The 23,821-nt window shown below is 41.4% G+C and overlaps 1 protein-coding gene across 1 annotated transcript in view; it reads left to right on the plus strand.

Moving 5' to 3' along the window:
- The first annotated feature begins 1,100 nt into the window (after positions 1-1,100).
- LOC129814813 (chromodomain-helicase-DNA-binding protein 6-like) overlaps positions 1,101-23,821 on the plus strand; it is a 95,066-nt gene continuing 72,345 nt past the window's right edge. The window contains 5 exon segments of the mRNA XM_055867853.1: positions 1,101-1,424; positions 1,762-1,787; positions 3,134-3,183; positions 15,898-16,436; positions 22,213-22,372. Of these exon segments, the coding sequence (XP_055723828.1) occupies positions 1,390-1,424; positions 1,762-1,787; positions 3,134-3,183; positions 15,898-16,436; positions 22,213-22,372 (810 nt within the window). The 5' untranslated portion in view covers positions 1,101-1,389.

Consider the following 23,821-nt stretch of genomic DNA (forward strand, 5'->3'; position numbering starts at 1 on the left):
GGCTGTAACGTAACAAAATGTTGGAAAAGTCAAGGGGTCTGACTACTTTCAAATGCCCTGTATACTGTCCCTAAGAAAGTAATACTAAGTGTACATTGTGTAGTAAGCTATTAGAAGTTGGTGGTGCACATGTAGCCTATAGCCTGTTTTAGAGAAATGTAATCATTGAATATTGTAAGAGCTTTCATTGTCTGCTTATATGCCCCCTTTATTTATCCTACAGTTATGATTTGGTGTACAGGGAGAATACTGTAAGAATGGCCCATGGTCTGAATTCTGTTGCTCCATTTCAAAGGTGCTGAACAAATAGTTATATTGACTACTTCCATCCTAGTTCCCTCATTAATGTTTCAATCAAAATTTTGGATGGCCTCTTATCCGCTCATCATCCAATTATGCCATAGTTTGTATATCTCAATTGTCAGTAGAAACTACATTTGTTTAAGCAAGTCAGCCGTATCAGCTATGTTTTTTTTTAAAGGCAGAAATTGAGGCTGAATGAACTGTTTTGCTGCAAGACAAGGCTCCGCTGATAGAAGACAAGGCTCTGATGTTGGAACAGCTTTATGTCAGCCCTAACAGTTTGTGGGCACCGTTATAGTGCAATTAATGTATTGTTGAGTGTTGTTTTGTGTTGGAGTTTTACATTTTAAAATCACCACTGCTCTACCAGTGCCTTGGCATAACCTTAACATTTTGAATTGAGGAACCACTGTATCTCTAAATGTAGCAATAGTATGTAAATAATTTGATATACTATCTAAACATTTAGAAATACTTTAGTCAAAATGTCAAGATATGTTGAAATTCTGACTAATGTATCACACAATTTTTTGTTGATAGTATGTCAAAAATGTGAGATTCTATCTAAATAATGTTGAGATATGTTAGTCAGAATTTCAAGATAGTATGTATACAATTTGAGACACTATCTAAAAAATGTCAAGATACTATCTTAAAATATCTCAACATTTTTAGATAGTACTGTTTATATTTATTTATTGTGTGGCAGGAATGGGCTTCCATATAAAAGCCATCATGATTGGAAGATGCAAGTGTAACCGGTGTGAAATGGCTAGCTAGTTAGCAGGGTGTGCGGTAATAGTGTCTCAATCGGTGACGTCACTCGCGCTGAGACCTTGAAATAGTTGATCCCCTTCCTCTGCAAGAGCCGCGGGTTTTGTGGAGCGATGTGTAACGGTGTCCATGTGTGCAGAGGGTCCCTGGTTCGAGCCCAGGTAGGGGAAAAGAGGAGAGAGACGGAAGCTATACTGTTACACAAGGAAGAAGAAGAAATATATAACCGTTAGATCTGTACAGAATTGACACCAAGAATAAAACAAATGCGTGTTAAATAACACGGCCAAAGAGCAAAACCGAGGGACTCTCATGACCGGAAAATTAGGTTTTCGTGCGGTTTTATGGTAAGCAAAGTAGTAGAATACAACCAATCACAATAAGGTTCACATCAACGATAACTAAATGTGCCGAATGGTGTTTGCAATATGTAGCTCTCAGACAAACTTAGATGGGCACTCCTTGTTTGACAGCTGGAGGACCAATGGAAATATCCATCGACCCAGCTGCACTATGGTGCAGCCAATGAAAAATAGAATGTTACGGGTCCAATTTTTTTGGATGTTGTAGCAGGAGACCAGCGCTAAACTTCACCAAATAATAGCTGTTTGTATTTTGTCTGCTGCAGTAGCCATTTTAGGTAAGTAGGTATTTTTACTGTTTTTATTCTGTGTTGTATTGCAGGGTCCTGTGTTGTGGTGCGGTGGTTGGTGAGTCTCAAACTTGTGCATCCCTCATGAATGAACTCATCTGCTCTTGTGCTTTATGAGGATTAAGAAATTGCACGGAGGCCCCCTCCCCATCTCACACCCCGTTTAATTTTTTTTAATGCATTTTTCTAAACTGTCATGGCGTTTTTGTGTCCTTGGAAATAAATGCAGGGAGAAAGCGCAGTGTTCGGCAACTGATGCTCTGACCGGCGAGTGTTGCCCAGGTAGGTGAAGTCATATTGAGGGGTAGCGGCGATGTCTCTGCGAGGATTTTAAGGGGGTGTTCACACGTGTAAGGACTGGAATATATAACATCATTGCAGTGACATTAGTTAGCAGGCTGGCTAGCTCGATACCTTGCTAATATAAATAGGACACGGTGCCGCCGACGTAACGATTAGTGTTGTTTTTGGTAGCTGAGTTGATAACGCGTTCTTAATCATATAAGTTAGCTAAGAACTTCAATTTGCCAGGCAACTTGTAGCAGTTAAGTTCTACAGTCTACTAGCTACTTCATGATAGCCAGTTCAAGTCTTTGCCATGAAACTAAGACACGTTTCCGCAGGTAGGTCGATTATTCCTATGGAATTTTGGTGGAGCCAATATGCCGCACAACTACACCAGGTCTAACAGTAAACAAAGACCCTGGTCGCACAGGTAAAATAGGCAGCTCCCCTAGCCACCTGCAGTTTTATTTGGATCCACATTAGCTGTTGCATAAGTCACAGCTATTCTTCCTGGGGTCCGCAAAAATAAAAGCATATAAACATAATACTAAAAGTGAATAGAGCATAAACAATTACATGTCACACATTATACAAATTCCAAAACCACTCGAGGTTCGTTTGTAAATAAACAATGTGTCCCAAATTAAGTTTGCTATGAAAGAACACCTTCGTGTCTGATTTTGTTGGCTAAAAAATGGTGCATTTGGGGCTGAGTTTAGTCTGTACCCAGTAGACACAGGAAGGAGTAGGCTAGTTTGGCTCATCACTTTCAAGGTAACTTGCAAATGTCTAACTTTTTAAGTTGCACATTATGTTTTATTTCACAAATAGCTGAGACTAGTTGTCACCTGACAGTCATAAGTGCCGTAGCTATATTGGAATTGCTCATGGTGCCTAATCATGTAGGCCTAGATGGAATGTGTCATTAAAAGAGCCTTGGTTTATTGTACCAATTCTATCAATGTAGAAAGGTGACTAACAAATTATCTCCTGTTTATTTAGTTATTTTTTTAACTAGTAACTCTTTCCCCCCTGCAAATAATTTGACCAGGTCCTACTGAGGTTAGTGTATTAAAATACATTTTCTTACTTCAATAAAGATATATATTTTTGTTATAGATGCAGTGAAGGTGAAGAGAAATATGAAAATACAAAAGAAGGACAAACAGGTTTGTATCTTTTTGACTTGCATGCTTGTTTACGTACATGCACTACCGCTCAAGTTTGGGGTCACTTAGAAATGTCCTTGTTTTTGAAAGAAAGCACTTTTTTTTGGTTCATTTAAAATTGCATCAAATTGATCAGAAATACAGTGTAGATATTGTTAATGTTGTAAATGACTTGTAGCTGGAAACAGCTTTTTTTTAAACGGAATATCTACATAGGCGTACAGAGGCCCATTTATCAGCAACACAAGCAAATTATCACTTGCGTTCCAATGGCACGTTGTGTTAGCTAATGAAAGTTGGTCATTTTAAAAGGCTAATTGATCATTAGAAAACCCTTTTGCAATTATGTTAGCACAGCTGAAAACTGTTGATTAATGCTGATTTAAAGAAGCAATAAAACTGGCCTTCTTTAGACTAGTATCTGGAGCATCAGCATTTGTGGGTTCGATTACAGTTCTCGTACAACGCTGTGTACTACTCCCTTCACAGAACAGCGCAAACTGGCTCTAACCAGAATAGAACGAGGAGTGGGAGGCCCCGGTGCGCAAGAGAACAAGTACATTAGTGTCTAGTTTGAGAAACAAGACGCCTCACAAGTCATCAACTGGCAGTTTCATTAAATAGTACCTGCAAAACACCAGTCTCAACGTGAACAGTGCTTCTTCAAACAGTTTCCAGCGGTGCTAACCTAATTGCAAAAGGGTTTTCAAATGATCAATTAGCCTTTTAAAATGATCAACTTGGATTAGCTAACACAGGTGTGATGTTTGCTGATAGTGGGCCTCTGTATGCCTATGTAGATATTCCATAAATCAGCCGTTTCCAGATACAATAGTCATTTACAACATTAACAATGTTTACACTATATTTCTGACCAATTTGTTATTTTAATGGACAAAAAACAAGGGAATTTCTAAGTGACCCCAAACTTGCATACATACATACATACATACATACATACATACATACATACATACATACATATTAGAACAGAATACATTGTTAACAAATATGTCTTCAGCAACCTTGAAATGTAAAAGTAGATAAGTAAATCAAGAGTAACACTGTCACTCAGCCTTGAGTTGCCTAAGTGTGTGGCTTAAAATGTATGATCCTAAGTTCCATCGCAAATGGAATTGAATGATGAGTCAGACCTATGATTCTGACTCATCACACGTTACCCATACAATAAGAGCACAGTCTCTCTGCTCATCTTTTGTTGACTGGATGTTGAACGCAGGCCATTCACATGACTCTGTTCGTTAGTCTTGTAGTCCTCTTGGAGTGCTGCTTCGTGAGATTCTTGTTAATGGCAGTATTTCATTCTAAACCACCGATAGGCTTAATTTTGAAGGCTCATTCTGTCATGACTAAAGTCATTTGTTTAAAAGCCACTGTTTGCAGGATTTCCTGTTCAATGGTCATTATAATTAATGATATACACAGTTTCTTGAATGGTAACTCAAAACTCTTACTCCTACCCGAAAATGTTGCATTCTGTTACAAACCTGATTGCAATCCATTTTTTGTTGTTGTCATTTGAGTCTTTCTAAACCAACTTTGAATAGCTTTAGTTTATGCTTAAATTGAAAGTTATTCAATGTTTTTTTTAGACTCAAATGACAAAAAAACAAACAGTGGAGTGCAATCAGGTTAAAGAAGGCTTTAGAGCTCTTTGGCTAATCACACACACCAGTGGTTGTTTTGGTGTAGATTAAAAACATACACAAAAGCTTAATTCTCATTTTGTGCACATAGTTTACAGCGCTGTTAGTGAGCATTTTTCCTTTGCCAAAATATGGCTGGATTATCAAGAAGCTGATTTAAACTGGATGATCATTACATGGGTGCACCTTGTGTTGGGGACAATAAAGGCCTCTCTAAAATGTGCAGTTTTGTCACAAATGTCAAGTTTTGAAGAAGTGTGCAATTGGCGTGCCAACATCAGGAATGTCCACCAGAGCTGTTGGTAGAGAAATTGCCTGAAAATTGAATGTTAATGTCAGTTTACGTCAACTGGCCTCGCAACCACAGACCACGTGTAACCACGCCAGCCCAGGACCTCCATCTCTGGCTTCTTCCCCTGCGGGATCATCTGATACCAGCCACCCGGACAGCTGAAACTGTGTTTGCACAACCGAAGAACTTCTGCACAAACTGTCAGAAACCATCTCAGGGAAGCTCATCTGCGTGCTCGTCGTCATAACCGACTTCAATGGGCAAATGCTCACCTTCGATGGCCACCGGGCACACTGGAGAAGTGTGCTCTTCATGGATGAATCGCGGTTTCAACTGTACTGGGAAGATTGCAGACAGTGTGTGTGGGCGAGTGGTTTGCTGCTGTTAACGTTGTGAAGACTGAACTGTGGGGTTATGGTATGGGCAAGCATAAGCTATGGACAACTAACATAAATGCATTTAATCAATGGCAATTTGAATGCACAGATATACCGTGATGAGATCCTGAGGCCCATTGTCGTGGCATTCATCCACCGCCATCACTTCATGTTTCAGCATGATAATGCACGGCACAAGGATCTGTACTCAATTCCACGGCCTGCATACTCACCAGACGTGTCACCCATTGAGCATGTTTGGGATGATCTAGATTGACGTGCACGACAGCGTGTTCCAGTTCCCGCCAATATCCAGCAACTTCGCACAGCCATTGAAGAGTGGGACAACATTCCACAGGCCCCAATCAACAGCCTGATCAAGGAAATATTGAAGGCGATGTCACACTGTATGAGGCAGATGGTGGTTTCCAGATACTGACTGGTTTTCTGAATGTATTTTTATTTTTTTTAAGGTTTCTGACTGTGTAAAGTCTTTGAATTTGTTGCATGTTTCCTTTTTTAAAATATTTTTGTTCAGTGTAGCATAAAATATAATTTCCCAAAATTTGAGCATGCAGTATATAGCTCAGTATTTTACTTATACATTTTTGCTCATCTTTTTCAAGGGTGTCAATTTTAGTACCCATTGTATGTGTAGTATACTTTTTGTAATATTATGCTACATCCCGATTTCCCCACCCTTTTCCAAAAGTGTGCACTTGCACGTTCCCTGTTATGGGTTAGGGTTCTTTTTAATCATGGCTGGAGTGTATTTCCACTATTGTAAAATCCTTGCAAGAAAGACCCAATCCCAAATGGACTTGTAAACCGTACGCCATATGCGCTTGTGGAGATCTGAGAGGATTTGACAGGTGTAAGCAATAGTGGTAATGGTAATAGTGCCACCCTGCCCACTGAGGCTAGGTGGAGGTTTCTCCATATTGCTTATACCTGTCAAATCCTCTCAGATCTCCACAAGTGCATAGGGCAGGGTTTCCCAAACTCTGTCCTCGGGACCGAAAGGGGTGCATGTTTTGGTTTTTGCCCTAGCACTGCACAGCTGATTCAAATAATCAACTAATTGTCTAGCTTTGAAAATTTGAATCAGCCGTGTAGTGTTAGGGCGAAAACAAAAATGTGCACCCCTTGTGGTCCCGAGGACCAGTTTGGGTAACCCTTGCATAGGGCTTAGTGCTCAATTTGGGATTGGGCAGAAGTCTGCAAGTACACACTTCTAGTGAAGTGTGGAGAATTGGGACTCATCCTTAGAGATACCCCAAACCCTCCAAGGTGTGTTTTAGGGCCTCATTCATACTGAAAATATGTCTATGACAACATTATAAATACCAAAAGCTAGGGATGCACGATATATCGGAATCAGACGATATTAGCTAAAATTGCCAACATCGGTATCTAGTTTAACACAGATGTGAAAAACCGATGTCATAGCTGAAGTGCATACCTAATAACGTAATGACGCCACGTAAAATTTTGCGTTACAAGTGCAACACAGCATTCCTAACCTAGCCCACAATGTCTGCTGTGTGGATTGAGCAGTCATTTGAAAGCGTAAGAACATTTCAGCGAGACAACGCAAACGTAAAATCCATTAATGCCAAGATAATGGAATTCATTGCCCTTGACAATCAACCGTTCTCTGTCGTGGGTGATGTTGGCTTTTGTGACTGGTCGTGCACCGGTACACACTAACGTAACCAAGTGCGCCATTCAGATGTTGTACAGTAATAGCTTCACGACATACTATGGAATGCCGTTTGGGTCTTTGCGTGTCAAAGATACACGTCAAATAACACTATTTGACACATTAAATAAGCTATTAACTTCTTAGCATAGGAATAGGAACTGAGAAGTGGTCTGTGGTCACCACCTGCAGAATCACTCCTTTATTGGGGGTGTCTTGCTAATTGCCTATAATTTCCATCTTTTGTCTATTCCATTTGCACAACAGCATGTGAAATTTATTGTCAATCAGTGTTGCTTCCTAAGTGGACAGTTTGATTTCACAGAAGTGTGATTGACTTGGAGTAACATTGTGTTGTTTAAGTGTTCCCTTTATTTTATTGAGCAGTGTAAATAGCTAGCCAGCTACTTAATCCTGTTGCCCAAAGCTAACGTTATAAGCAGCCAGCTAGCTTCATCTGGCTAGTGAGGCTCGACCTGACCGGGTTATGTGTTGTGTAGCTAGCCACAATAAGTATTAGGCACAATAGTGGAATTTGCGGTTTTCCTTCAAAATAAAAGTACCTCTTTGAAAGTGATGCAGAAGGTTACAATTGGTGGAATCATGCCATATTTAGACTAGATGTTAAACAAGGTTGGAATGTGAAGCATTGAAATGGGGTATCAGTCTACTCGGTGACACCCACAGAACACAACTGTGAAGAGTTTACGCTAATATTAGCGTTGTAGCTCTTATCGCGGGACTGTGACTGTGTGAAATCATCTCCCCAGTCAGTGTATTGACATTCATATTGCACTGCACAGCTTTACCTGAGGATTGGGGATCAATGAAATGGGTTGACAGTATACTCAATACCAATATTTTTTTCCCCAACGTCCTCCTCAGAGTTATCAGACTCCAAAACATCCACAGATTATTGTTTTTCCTATGGAATAGTGTTCAATACACACAGGTTGACAATAAAAGTGGCTCGGTTGTTTGAGTCCTCCAATAAGAGCTACGATGCTAATGTTCTCTGGGTGTCACTGAGTAGACTGATGCCCCACGTCATTGATCCACAAGCCATAGGTAAGGCTGTACAGTGAAATAAGTATGCCTTCAATTCTAAAGTATAATACATCCAGTGTGATTTCAACAGATTTTTGTGAAATTAACAATTTGTCTTTTGTTGATTTAAATATATATCAAATGGTATTTGTCACATACACATGATTAGCAGTTGTTAATGCGAGTGTAGCGAAATGCTTGTGCTTCTAGTTCCGACCATGCAGTAATATCTAACAAGTTATCTAACTTAACAATTTCACAACAACTACCGTATACACACAAGTGTAAAGGAATGAATAAGAATATGTACATAAAAATATATAAATGAGTGATGGCCGAACGGCATAGGCAAGATGCAGTAGATGGTATAGAGTACGCTATATACATATGAGATGAGTAATGTAGGGTATGTAAACATTATATGAAGTGGCATTGTTTAATGTGGCTAGTGATACATTTATTACATCAATTTTTCCATTATTAAAGTGGCTAGATTTGAGTCAGTATGTTGGCAGCAGCCACTCAATGTTAGTGGTGGCTGTTTAACAGTCTGATGACCTTGAGATAGAAGCTGTTTTTCAGTCTCTCGGTCCCCGCTTTGATGCACCTGTACTGACCTCGCCTTCTGGATGATAGCGGGGTGAACAGGCAGTGGCTTGGGTGGTTGTTGTCCTTGATGATCTTTTTGGCCTTCCTGTGATATCGGGTGGTGTAGGTGTCCTGGAGGGCAGGTAGTTTGCCCCCGGTGATGCGTTGTGCAGACCTCACTACCCTCTGGAGAGCCTTACGGTTGTGTGCGGAGTAGTTGCCGTACCAGGTGGTGATACAGCTCGACAGGATGCTTTCGATTGTGCATCTGTAAAAATTGAGTGTTTTTGGTGACAAGCTAAATTTCTTCAGCCTCCTGAGGTTGAAGAGGCGCTGCTGCGCCGTCTTCACCACGCTGTCTGTGTGGGTGTACCATTTCAGTTTGTCCATGATGTGTACGCCGAGGAACTTAACTTTCCACCCTCGCCACTACTGTCCCGTTGATGTGGATAGGCGGCTGCTCCCTCTGCTGTTTCCTGAAGTCCACGATCATCTCCTTTGTTTCGTTGACGTTGAGTGTGAGGTTATTTTCCTGACACCACACTTCTAGGGCCCTCACCTCCTCCCTGTAAGCCGTCTCGTCGTTGTTGGTAATCAAGCATACCACTGTAGTGTCGTCTGCAAACTTGCTTGAGTTGGAGGCGTCCATGGCCACGCAGTCATGGGTGAACAGGGACTACAGGAGAGGGCTGAGAACGCACCCTTGTGGGGCCCCAGTGTCACCACCTGGGGGCATCAGGAAGTCCAGGACCCAGTTGCACAGGGCGGGGTCGGGACCTATGGTCTCGAGCTTAATGACGAGTTTGGAGGGCACTATGATGTTAAATGCTGAACTGTAGTCAATGAACAGCATTCTTGCATAGGTATTCCTCTTGTCCAGATGGGTTAGAGCAGTGTGATTGCGTCGTCTGTGGACCTATTGGGGCGGTAAGCAAATTGGAGTGGGTCTAGGGTGTCAGGTAGGGTGGAGGTGATATGGTCTTTGACTAGTCTCTCAAACCTCATGATGACAGAAGTGAGTGCTACGGGGCGGTAGTCATTTAGCTCAGTTACCTTAACCTCTTGGGAACAGGAACAATGGTGGCCCTCTTGAAGCATGTGGGAACAGCAGACTGGGATAGGGATTGATTGAATATGTCCGTAAACATATATATATGTATATATATAACGTTCCAACCTCGTTTAGCATGATCTATTAGATTATGGCATAATTCTAGTATTTGTATTCATTTCCGTCACTGTCAATGACATACTTTTTATTTTGAAGGGTAACTGCGAAGTCTACTAATTTGGCTAATCCTTGTGGCTAGCTTCACATAGATGGGTCCTACCACCATTAGTCAAATAAGAACGGTCTTATAATTTAGGGTTATTTTAGATGACACCTAGCTGTATACTTAGTTAGCTAATGGTCGTTTTGATGGTCGTTTTGCTATGTTTTTGAGGAAGAACATTGTTTGCACCTATGAGCTAGCTAGCTTTTTTTTTTTTTTTTACCAGCACTGTAGGTGCACGAGACAACTTTACCAGCATCATAGCATATGTGTTGATGAATCATTGTGACATATGACATACGAGTGACAGTCTAATCAATGTGTAATAACTACGTAAATTAATGAACGTGTAAAATTGTGACGTGCATTCATATTCAGGTCCTGATTGGTCAACAGGCTTATTTGACACGTCAAATAGTGTTATTTGACGTTTATCTCTTTTGACATGCAAAGACCCAAACGGCGTTCCATAGAAATCCTAGTTGAGAATGACGCGACTGAACAAATGAACAACGAAACATTACAGGAAGTAAGTGAAAGAAATAGGTTTTGACTGTTAATGGGGACATGCGTAGATACACACCAAAAAGTTATTTTGTTGGTGTGTGTGTGTAACCTTTATTTAGCAAGTAAGTTAAGAACAAATTCTTATTCACATTAACCGCCTACCCGCATGACGCTGGGCCAATTGTGGGCCGCCCTATGGGACTGACGTGATACAGCCTGGATTTGAACCATGGGCTGTAGTTACGCCTCTTGCACTGAGATGCAGTTCCTTAGACCCCTGTGTAACTATTTAACTGTACTAAAATGCTTAAAAGGCCGCTAAAATTTTAAATATCGGTATCGTTTTTATTTTTTGCAAGGAAAAGATCGTTATCGGCCAAAAATGTAATTGGTGCATCACTACCTGAAGCGAAACATATCCAAAAACTGTCGGTAAGCGACTACAGCCAAGTTTAAGTGCAGAAATCATGTCAAGTTGTATCCCTTTTTAAAGATACGTAACCTTTGCCTCAGGGGGCCAAATGCAAATTACCTCCCTCTGAAATGTATCAGATACATTGGTATTGTTAGCCTGTGTATGAACCATACAGGCAACACTCGAGCTTTGTGTACATGGAACAACTGCAGTTTCAACTGTTTCACTTGTCCATCTCACTTAGTCTCTTTTGTTTCTCATTTATTTCTTGCTCAAACTGCCTCAACCCATGACCACCACTTTATGCCATCCCTTTTCACATGGGAAGAAAAATGTGTCTCTCCCATGAGCTTGCATTCCTTCTGGCACTCCTCTCTGGATTTCCCTACCCAAACCACCCTGCAGCCCTGTGCTTCTCCTGAGAGGTTACATTTGAATGATGCCCAGTCCTGAAGCGTCCTGTGGCAGCAGCCTTACCATTTCTGCTGCATAGGTGTCAGTGTTTTTAGGGAGAAGGCAGAGGGAAGCATTGACTTGACTGCATCTGTGGTGTTCAGCAGCTCGGAAGGCTGTATTGATTCATAGGGAATTTGATTGCAGGCAGCTTGTTTGTGGTTGACCGAGTTGGCTGGCAAGCGTGTACATTGCAGCACGTCACTGGGCGCTGTGCGTGCAGTCGCAAATGAAGGTGCATGGGAAATGTAGAGCCATGAAGCCTCAGGACAATGTCCCAGCAGCTCTGTGGTTCTGGAGATGGGAACCTGGATGAGGGTTACACTGTGGACTACTACCCTAGGATTTGACAGGGATCGTGAGGTGAGAAGGAATGTTCCTGTGATTTTGGAGTAAGACATGTCCGTGGCTTTTCTGTCTTATTCAATCTTTGCGCTACCAGTTTGTCTGTTTGCAGCCTTGTCCTGTCCATTGTTTGCAAGCTGGTGAACGTTGTATGAGTGTGTTAGGTCGGTTCATTTGGAGAGGTGTCGTTTACATCATACATACCATGGTCTGTTTTTATGTTCTATTCATGTAAAAAAAAAAAGAATCATTCTTTCTATAGGCAAGATGAATGCTGAACTTGTTTTCAATGTCACAAACCTCATTAAGAGCTCTATTTGTGAGAGACTGACTGTCATATTTTGTGTTTGACCTTCTCCCCTTTGATTGTTCATCCCAGCCTGAAGACTAGGGAAAGCAGCTGTTGACCAAAGCAGGGGGGCAGGCTATAGGTAGCATCTGTCTGATCAAGTGCAAAATGGATGAAATGTCAAACAGTCCCGTCAGCTGGCAACGAAAGGGTTACCATAGAGACGGCGTGTTTACGTTGCTGCTTGATACAGAGCCTGTTTCCATGGCGACGGCCCTGATTCCCGGAGCTGGGAGTCTGATTCATTGACATTATTATCTTCCTGTGCATGAGTTGTCCCATATACCCCTCCACATGTCCTCAGCCTTGGTTTATAAATAACATGTTGCTCAAAATGGGACTGCACCAATATAGCCCTTATCACATGAAGTGTGCCATATCTACTTTTACACAAAATTCTCTACTGGGATGTGGTACGCTGCTAATTCTCGTGGATACAATTACTGTTGCTATATTAAATCAAGGACTTTTCTCGAACAGTAGGTGTTTTTTGTTGTTATTTTTTCAATGCTTTCTGGGACTACTTTTGTCTATGTTACTATGTAGCTGTAAGTGTACATCTTAGCATGAGTCTTGATTATGGTTACATGATGTGCTTATCATTTTGTAGCACAATATGAACACAAAAGCATCGAGGAACAGATTGGTTTAGACTCAGACATCCTGGTGATGGATGCTGAGCTTCACTAATGGCTTGATTTAGCTCTTGTTTTATACTTGTGTAAAAATGTCATGGCTCAAATAATGGCCCACCCATCAGAATTAAAATATAAATCTGGGGACATCGGGTACCCCAAACCTTTACCACAATACATACCTTGGCAGTTTTCAACAAACCTGGTCCTTGTCACGCACTATAAGTATCTACGAGCACAAGTCCTACTACTACACATTTAATTCATGCCGGTCAATTTGATAATCCAGACAACCGAATGATTAGCCTACACAACTCATTACAGTATAGTTGCCAATTGAGTTTAGCCAGCATTCCCTCAATATCAAGCCTATCGTACAGTGGTTCCCAAACCTTTTTAAGTCCCATACCCCTTTAAACATTTAACCTCCAGCTGCATACCACCTCTAGCACCAGGGTCAGCGCCCTCTGAAATGTTTTTTTTGTGCCATTGTAAGCCTGCCACACACACTATATGATACATTTCTTAAACATAAGAATTGAGTGTGAGTTTGTCACAACAGGGCACAAATAGGGCCAGGGCGCAAATAATAATAATAATCACAAATGTTACTCTTTATTTAGCCATCTTACATTTAAAACTTTATTTGTTCATTGAAAATTGTGAATAACTCACCACAGTGAAGGGTGTACTTGAAAGGATGCACATAACTCTGCAATGTTGTATTGGAGAGAGTCTCGGACTTAAATAATTTCCCACACACAGTCTGTGCCTGTATTGAGTTTTCATGCTAGTGAGGGCCGAGAATCCACTCTGCAACCACGTACCTATGTGAAAGGGCATCCGTGTCTTAACAGCGCGATTTGCCAAGGCAAGAAACTCTGAGCGCAGCCCAATCTAGAAATCTTGCAGTGGCTTCTGATTTAAATACAATTTTCACAGAACCGCTTGTTGCAATTTCGATGAGGCTCTCTTGTTCAGATATCGGTAAGTGGATTGGAGGCAGGGCATGAAAGGGATAACGAATCCAGTTGTTTGTGTCATCCGTTTTGGAATGTAACTGCGTATTTCACCACCCAACTCAGGTGCCTCGCTATATCACATTTGACATTGTCCATAAGCTTGAGTTCTATGGCAAACAAAAAAATCATACAATGATGGAAAGACCTGTCTTTTGTCCTTGTTAATGCAGACTGAGAAGAGCTCCAACTTCTTAATCAATTTTGTCCCGCACATTGAATATAGTTGCGTAGAGTCCCTGTAATTCTAGATTCAGATCATTCAGGCAAAATCATCACCCACACAGGCCAGTTGTGTGAGAAACTCGTCATTATGCATGCGGTCAGACAAGTGATAATTATGGTGAGTAAAGAACTTTAATAACCCCTTAGAGTCGGCGTCTAATGACGCCTCTAGGATGCCCACAAGACTGGTCTGAAGGTAGCCCAGGACAAGTAAAACATTTTTTTTTTTAAATGAATGGAAGTGTATATATGGAGTTAGTTAAAAAAAAAAAAAATAATAATATGGGTAAAAAAGATGTGTCCTGAACTTTCATATCGCTCAGATATAGGACTGAGATTTCCTTATGGTACATCATTTTTTAAAACTCTTTCCATGTATGAATCAGTTTATTCAATGCATTTCTATGGGCTAATAGCAGTAAGGACAAATTCAATGTTTCATCAAATATATATTTTTTACCTAAAAGGGGTCCTACAATTCTAAATCAAAAAGCTAAATGATCCTTGGTGTGACAACGTATGTTAGCTTAGTAGAACCACCAGCCCTTTTTCTACTTAACTCATGGATACCATTTTTATGTCTACATGCGGTTTGAAGTGCAAATGCTTACTGCCGTTAGCAAAATGACTGGAAGTCTATGGGAACAGCTAGCAAGTCTATTGGAACAGCTACATTACCTTTTTTCAGCAGGTTTTGCATTGTTGGAGTCTTGTTCCTCAAGTGATCACATGAAAGAATAATGTAATAGACCAATAAGACACTTTCAAATGTCTCTGCCAACTTGTTTTCAGCTTAAGAGATCTCTTATTTTGCACTGATTTGATGCGACATGCTCCACAGTGTGGATTGGGTGTTATTATTCTATTGTAACTATTGGGCTGGTCCCCACAACCGCTCTGCATCTTAGGCCACTCCCAGACAGTCCTGGAAAAATGCTTGCTTGAGAAATTTTTATTTTTATTTTTTACCATTTGGATCTTTTTTTAAATTTTAATTTATCGTTACCCAGAAATTAGTTATGGATTTCAGAAAAGCTGTACGGGGCCTTTTCATTCATATTTCTTAATTCATGCCCAGTTTGCAATGCCATGCTAATAAAATTGGTTTCATACAGACTTTCATCCCCCACCTAACTGAGTCTTTTTTTTTACCAAACAGCACTCACTTGATTACAAAATATGTCAGATAACTTTCCGTTCAAATGATGCATCCTCACCTAAATCTATAATTTTGTGGTCACTGTTGGGAGAGGTTTAGACGTATTGCACTGCTCTCATCAGGTGTAGAGAGAGTACAATTGTCCAAAGGTTCTGGGGTCCTATGAATCTGCGTTGGCTTATTAGTATTGTGCATAACTTTGCTGTATCGGTTGCTTGCATTTCAAAGAGTAGTCATAATGCGTCATGGGGGATGTTTTATTGTGGAGTTTGTTTCTCCATAGAATTGGCTGCATTATGACAGCCCAGATGTGCATTTTGAGGAAGAGATCGAGGAACATGGAGACCCTTAATGTAATTCTGAGCATGCCGTTAAATATCGGAGGATTTGCAGGCTTTGGGTTTACCCTCTGATTTGACACAGAAAGATTTGTCACTATATCTCTAACTAGGTCTCTGAATATGTGGAGAATTTTACTGAGACTTCACTGTTGTGTAATGTGATTCTGAACACTGGCAAACATTGTTCACATTTGCAGAAGTACGCCCTGTGACGACCATTCACTCTCATTATGACTGCAAGATAGAGGCATGACCTGCATTTTTTCCCTATCCCTTTATCTTTCTGTATCTTCATTGCACTATTCTTGTTCTTTTCCAGATGTCCACCACCCACTCACAAAAGTACACTCCAGCTACAGCAGCCTCTAATGCAACTGCCCAAAATGCACAAACTCCATTTCCCAGGGGAACCCTGGGCTCTAAGGACCAGATCAGGGACCTTGGTGGTGGTCAGACCAATCACTGCATGGCCAACTCCAAGCAACCCAGGATGGGCGAGGCGGGCACCAGCTCGGCCAGCCTCAGCCCCTGCGCCCCCTCGTCACCCCTCAACAGCGAGGAGGATGATGGAGGGGGCGGGCGGTGGGCGAAGAAGAAACGAAAGAAAAAAGACAAGCGGGGCGAGCCTGGCAGTGCCTGGCAGCACAAGGGCTTGGAGAGAGACATGAAACCAAATAAAAAGAAGGAGCAGAAAGAAGAGAAGGAGCTGCTGCTGCGCAATGTCAAGGAGCCCAGGAAGGTGAAGGCACCAAAAGAGGTGAAGAGAGGGAGAAAACCCAAGGCGCAGGCCCTGCCCCATCCTCCTTCAGAATGCAAGAGCGCCCCCTCTCCTTCCAGACAGAGGGGCCGCAAACCCAGGTGAGGGGCTTTTGATCACTAGTGCATTCACTGTGTTTTTCCAATGGTGTGTCGCAACCAGGTTCTCTTGGGTGGTTAGCGGGTAAAATCTTGGTTGTATTTAGAGACATGGTTGTGTTTGTCTAGTGCGGAATAATACCATTCAATTAATTTAGGTGGATTACAAGAAGTCAGAACCCGTGCTGTTACTCTGCTTTAACTCCTCTCCTTAGGCCTAACAAAGTTGATTTGACTGTTTAATGGATCCCCGCTTCACATTTCTCCCCAACATTTTGAATAAAAAATACATAATCGATGATTCATATGAAACTATTTTTGACAAAGTTGACGATTCATTGTAGTAGTTGGAATTTGGTCCAATCATGATGAATAGAATGATGTGACTCAAAAAAATCATTTGTAAATCTCAAATTTAAGTTTTTATTTTTTTTCTGTACCTTTTTGGATTATGAAGCTGCAAAACTTGTTTTGTATATATTTCAAGTCGATTTGGGTATTGAATATGTGGGACATTGCAACGCCATATGACTAAACTAGGAAAAGTACATTTCCTGAAGAAAATGTGTGTGCTTGCTGAATCTGTCTAAAAATATTTTTATTTAACTAGGCAAGTCAGTTAAGAACAAATTCTTATTTACAATGGCGGCCTACCCCGGCCAAACCCGGACGACGCTGGGCCAATTGTGCGCCGCCCTATGGGACTCCCAATCACGGCCGGATGTGATGCAGCCTGGATTCGAACCAGGTACTGCAGTGATGCCTCTTGCACTGAGATGCAGTGACTTAGACCAGTGTGCCACTTTACCAAAAAAACAGACGCGTGCGCAACTATGGGGCAAAACAGACTGTTTATAGTTTACATGTCAACAATGTTAATTAAAAACATATACATTTTATACAATGAGCACTTGTCTCACAAATCCATTGTTAGTTGTTGGTTAACTAGCTAGTGAATTTTAGCCATATTAGCATTGACATAATCTGCCAAAACACAAAACAAAACATGGTATCAAGAACAAGATGAAACTAGCTGAAACGAGTCATTTACGATTCCTCACATAGCAGTTTCTTGTCATTGTTGGTAACTATCGGGCTATCCAGAATCACAACTCATGTACTTCTGCCCCAGTGACAAGTGCACATCGTTTCCGTGACGTTGTCAGCTAACCCATCTATTGTAGTGGGAGATGTTAACCCTTTGACATGTACGAGTACACAGGTGTGATGATTTTACAGTGGTCCCTACAGCGTATGCTCAAACCGGTCTGATTAGAATGTTTAGTTATGATCGACGCACCAGTCAGTTGTACGCAGTTTATTTTTGGATGCAGATGTTAAGACTTTCAACGAAGTAGCAGCAGTATAATGCCATTCTCATCCAAATCGGAAACTGTAGGCTACGTTAGTCCTAGTGCTAACTGTCGGCTGACAGAAACCATAATATGAATTGGATAATAGCAATTACTATATGAAACAAAAATATAAACGCAACATGCAACTATTTCAACAATTTTCATAGAAGGAAATCAGTCAATTAAAATTCATTAGGCCCTAATCCATGGATTTCACATGACTGGGCAGGGGCGCAGCCATGGGGAACCAGGCCCAGCCAGTCAGAATGATTTTCTTTCCCCACAGAAGGGCTTTATTACAGACAAATACTCCTCCGTTTCATCAGCTGCAGCGGTGGCTGGTCTCAGATGATCCCGCAGGTGAAGAAGCCAGGTGTGGAGGTCCTGGGCTGGCGTGGTTACACGGGGTCTCCGGTTCTGAGGCCGGTTGGACGTACTGCCAAATTCTCTAAAATGACTGGTGGCTGCTTATGAACATACAGTCTTCTGGCAACAGCTCTGGTGGACATTCATACAGTCAGCATGCCAATTGCACGCTCCTTCAACTTGAGACATCTGTGGCATTGTGTTGTGACAACTGCACATTTAAGAGTGGCCTTTTTAGGGCCCCCAGCACAAGGTGCACCTCTGTAATGATCATGCTGTTTAATCAGCTTCTTGATATGCCGCACCTGTCAGGTGATTGGATTATCTTGGCAAAGGAGAAATGCTCACTAACCGGGATGTGAAGAATGTGTAGATGGCGCCGACACAGGGCTGCCTCGCTTCTAGTTCTTAGGAAACTTTGCAGTATTTTGTTTTTTGTATTTCTTACATTGTTAGCCCAGAAAAATGTACAGTGGTTCCTCCTTTAAAAGTTGCGAGCTTACACAGCGGGACTTAGAGGTGGGGCGGCAGGTAGCCAAGTGGTTAGAGCGTTGGGCTAGTAACCGAAAGGTTGCAAGATCGAATCCCTGAGCTGACGGGGAGCAGGTACAGAGTATTTTTGCCGAGCAATGCAACGAAGCTGGATCATTCTGACAATGATACCTGCACCATCTACACGCTGCGAAGACTCCCTAACTCTTCGCCATTGTACACGATGGCCCATTGTTTGGAGACTTCCTTTGACCATTCCTAAGCCCACATGGGGCTTCCTTAATGGCACTGACTTTCTGGTCTAACTCTTCATCTGACACATCAGAATAGCATTCTCTGGCAGACATATTGTATTCTTTCTTCCTTCTGTAAGAAAAGCTAACCGTTACACTGTCATGGAAGGTGATTTATATATCGACTATGAAACAAATGGGACAGAAGGTTAGATGAATTCAACTGAAAATGGCGAGCACAGGCGTTCGTAGCTAAATTATTTTGGTTTGCTTGAATAATAATTGCATTATTTATCATTCTACGGTATGTATGTGTAATATAGTAGAATGTTATGAACCGACACTGAATCGTAGGAGCTAACTACTAGCTCCTAAAGCGCCTTACGGCCAGATGAGGAACATTTGCCATACCAGGCGGTGATGCTCTCGATGGTGCAGCTGTAGAACTTTTTGATCTGAGGACCCATGCCAAATCTAGGAGCTAACTACTAGCTATGTAGAAGTTGGATGGAAGAACGCCCAGTACTGCTTACCTGAGATGCTATCATCACGCAGTCCTTCGTAGGTGTCTGCTATGACTTGCTTTTTGTCGAAAGAAAGGCTGAACAGTATTGTTTGTAGCCAAACTGACACTCAAAAAATGGCCAAAATGGAGGGTGGTTGATAGCGAAATTTAATAAATTTTTTCAAATACATTTTTTTCGCAATATTTGAGGAATAAAATGCATAACGTTTTGAGCTCTATTACAAAATATTCGATTGCAATTTAAATGTATTTACTTTTGAAGCCTCGTTTTTGCTTTCAGAACAATTATTTTTGTTTGAAAATAAAGTTCTAGTCTCTACAAAAATACATCAATTTGTTGCAAGTTGGGGAGGGAGGCTAATAGCTGAACAATAGATTATTCAACCTTTACTACCAGGTGGTGATATAGCCCGACACGTTCGGAACTAGAAGCACAAGCATTTTGCTACACCCGCAATAACATCTGCTAAACACGTACGTGTATGTGACTAACATTTGATTTGTGCACAACATTTGAGAACCTTTTTGTGCCGATGGAAATTTTTTGGGGTCTTTTATTTCAACTCATGAAACATGGGATCAACATTTTACATGTTGCGTTTTTGCTCAGTGTAGATAATTAGCAAGTAGCGTTCCTGGTTAACTGTCCTATTGTGTAATGATACAGTTTTGGAACAGTGAGCATATTGCACACATTAAAAAATAACTCTTGCTGGGTGCACTGTTACATATTTGAAACTCACACTTGAGAAGGTTAAATGTAGAATTCAAGCTAAATAGAATATATATACTACTATATGTAGACTACAATCAATTATATAAAATGGCAGATCTATGCCTCTGATTTAATGAACTGTGCCTAAAAGTCAGCTGGGACAGGCTTTCAAAGGTGCTATCCAACTCCTGACACTAATGACCCTGACCAGGACTCAAACTGTGGTCCCTGTGACTGTCATTCTAAAATGTCTTGGTTAAGTCAGTACAAAACCTTGTAAGGTTGGGGTTCAAAAATAAATGAATAAATAAATTGCTCACTCCCCTCACTTTAAAAAAAATGAAATCTGTTAAACAAGTAAATCAACTTTGTATGGCTTTAGTTAGAGATGTTTAGATTTTTTCCCCCCAAGGTAAGATTTCCCAAGTTGCACCATGTCATTGAGCCTTTGTTATGGGATCTAGGGAGATATTCGTTCGGTGCTAATATCTAGACCACAGAATTTTGCTATTTGGCATGTCCGTAGCGGAGTGGGAGGCATTTTTCTAATCGTAGAATGGGTGGATTTGAGGTGGAAACTGTGGGGAACCTTTTTAAACCTCTTTTTTAAACCCCTGCTTTCCCAAAAAAAGGACGTTAGAAAAAAAACATTGCCCACTTACAGTGCATTCGGAAAGTATTCAGACCTCGACTTTATCCACATTTTGTTACGTTACAGCCTTATTCTAAAATGGGTTAAATACATTTTTCCCTCAATCTACACAGAACACCCAATTTTTGCAAATGTATTAAATAAACCTTATTTACACAAGTATTCAGACCCTTTGCTATGAGACTCAAAATTGTGCTCAGGTGCATCCTGTTTCCATTGATCATCCTTGGTTTCTACAACTTGATTGGAGTTCACCTCTGGTAAATTCAATTGATTGGACATGATTTATAAAGGCACACACCTGTCTATATAAGGTCCCACAGTTGACCGTGCATGTCAGAGCAAAAACCAAGCCAAGAGATTGAAGGAATTGTCCGTAGTCCTCCAAGACCGGAATGTGTTGCGGCACAGATCTGGGGTATTATACAAAAACATTTCTGTAGTATTGACGGTCCCCAAACAGTGGCCTCCATCATTCTTAAGTGGAAGTTTGGAACCACCAAGACTCTTCCTAGAGCTGGCTGCCCAATCGTCACTCTGACAGAGCTTCAGAGTTCCTCTGTGGAGATGGTTGTGCTTCTGGAAGGGTCTCCCATCTCTGCGGCACTCCACCAAGCAGGCCTTTTATGGTAGTGGCCAGAAGGAAGCCACTCTTCAGTAAAAGGCACATGACCGCCCATTTGGTGTTTTCCAAAAGGCACCTAAAGGACTCCCAGACCATGAGAAATAAGATTCTCTGGTCTGATGAAACCAAGCTTGAACGCTTTGGCCTGAATTTCAAGTGTCACGTCTGGAGGAAACCTGGCACCATCCCTTTGGTGAAGCATGATGATGGCAGGATCATGCTGTGGGGTTGTTCTTCAGGGACTGGGAGACCAGTCAGGATCGGGGGAAAGATGAACAAAGCAAAGTACAGAGAGATCATTGATAACCTGCCCCAGAGCGCTCCGAACCTCAGACGAAGGTTCACCTTCCAACAGGGCAACCCTAAGCACACAGCCAAGACCACGCAGGAGTGGCTTTGGGTCAAGTCTCAATGTCCTTGAGTGGCCCAGCCCGGATACTTAGAGTAAGAATACTTATGTAAATGTGCTAAGTTTATTTTTAATACATTTGCAAAAATGTCAACCAGTTTTTGCTTTGTCATTATAGGGTATTGTGTGTGGAGGGGGGAGAACAAACCAATAATACATTTTATATATATATATATATATATATATAACGTAACAATGTGGAAAAAGTCAGGGGTTCTGAATACTTTCCAAATGCACTGTATCTAGCTTTTGTATTTTCTGCTCGTATACCTGCCGAGATGTGAGGTGGCAAGGCGATAAACGCATAATGCCGCCATGTGACCCCTCTGGTCAGTTGAGTGCAGATTACGAACACTCCCTGGTGGACTTGTGTTTCTGTGGTGCCAACCCTGCTGTGTCTCTACAGAGCGCAAGTCTTCCAAGGGCCGGTCCCAGCGGAGAAGAAGAAAAAGGGCAAGCGGAAAAGCGAGGCAGTTCTCCAGGAGGCTGGGGATAGAGATAATGTGACCTTCCTGTCCGCGCTGGCCATCGGGGGAGAGGAGAGCATCGATCCCCTCGACAACACGGTGAGGAACTGAGTGACACTTGCTTCTCTAAAGCAGTCTTGGTTACATTTTTTATCACTGTGTCTAATAAATCACTGTTTATTTCATGAAACTAACTCAGTATTTTTTGCACTTATTTCCCCCGAGCCTCTTTTTGCCATTGAAACGCTCAGTCTGATCTTGTGGGCGTGTTGATACAAATTTGAAATATATTTCCACACACAGCCCTGATTGGCAGATAGGATTGTCTAGACTCTAGCATATCAAAGTATTAGCCGTCACAGCCCATGGTTTGTTGACAAATACATATTTTCTGCCTATTTTTGTTTATTGTATTTTAGTTAGAATTGCCATTTTCTGTATTTTATATGTAAATTGTACTCACAATTCTGCATGTTGCTTCCATTTGTACAATGTTCTGTAAAAAAAAAAATTATCTTAAAGTGGGGGCGACAGGTAGTCTAGTGGTTAGTGTTGGACTAGTAACCGAAAGGTTGCAAGATTGAATCCCCGAGCTGACAAGGTAAAAATCTGTCGTTCTGCCCCTGAACAAGGCAGTTAACCCACTGTTCTTAGGCCGTCATTGAAAATAAGAATTTGTTCTTAACTGACTTGCCTAGTAAAAGGTTAAAAAAAGAGAGAATACATATGCAAGTAAAATGATTGGTTATTGGTCAGAATAATCAGATTGTGATGTCATGCTCTGGGCCAAAAACTGTCTCACCTGAAAAGGATGAAATTCCAGGCAAAGAACAAAAAAAAGAAGCAATGTTTATAATTTTCACAATTCCAGTGTTGGTTCGAGCTCCTAGTGTGGAAACACCATTTACAAAACAGGAAATCACTATTTTGACCCCACTAATCAGGGGTTCAGTATTGACGCTGGTTAAACCCTATTTGTTGCCGTTCATTATTACTCCAGTTCTGCCACGTTGGTTAACAAAAATGCATGTTTGTGTGCGCAGTACCAGTTAAAAGTTTGGACACCTGCTCATTCAAGGGTTTTTCTTTATTTTTACTATTTTCTACATTGTAGAATAATAGTGAAGACATCAACTATGAACTAACACACATGGAATCATGTACTAACCAAAAAAGTCTTAAACATCTATGTTTTTCTTCAAAGTAGCCACCATCAAGCTGCCTTGATGACAGCTTTTGCACACTCATGGCATTCTCTCAACAAGCTTCACCTGGAATGCTTTTCCATAAGTCTTGAAAGAGTTCCCACATGTGCTGAGCATTTGTTCGCTGCTTTTCCTTCACTCTGCGGTCCAACTCATCCAAAACCATCTCAATTGCGTTGAGGTCGGGTGATTGTGGAGGCCAGTCATTTGATGCAGCTCTCCTTCCTGGTCAAATAGCTCTTATACTGCCTGGAGGTGAGTTGGGTCATTGTCCTGTGGAAAGACAAATGATAGTGCCACTAAGCGCAAACCAGATGGGATGGCATATCGCTGCAGAATGCTG

The sequence above is a fragment of the Salvelinus fontinalis genome, chromosome 18 (genome assembly GCF_029448725.1).
Source record: "Salvelinus fontinalis isolate EN_2023a chromosome 18, ASM2944872v1, whole genome shotgun sequence".
In the NCBI taxonomy this organism is placed as follows: Eukaryota; Metazoa; Chordata; class Actinopteri; order Salmoniformes; family Salmonidae; genus Salvelinus; species Salvelinus fontinalis.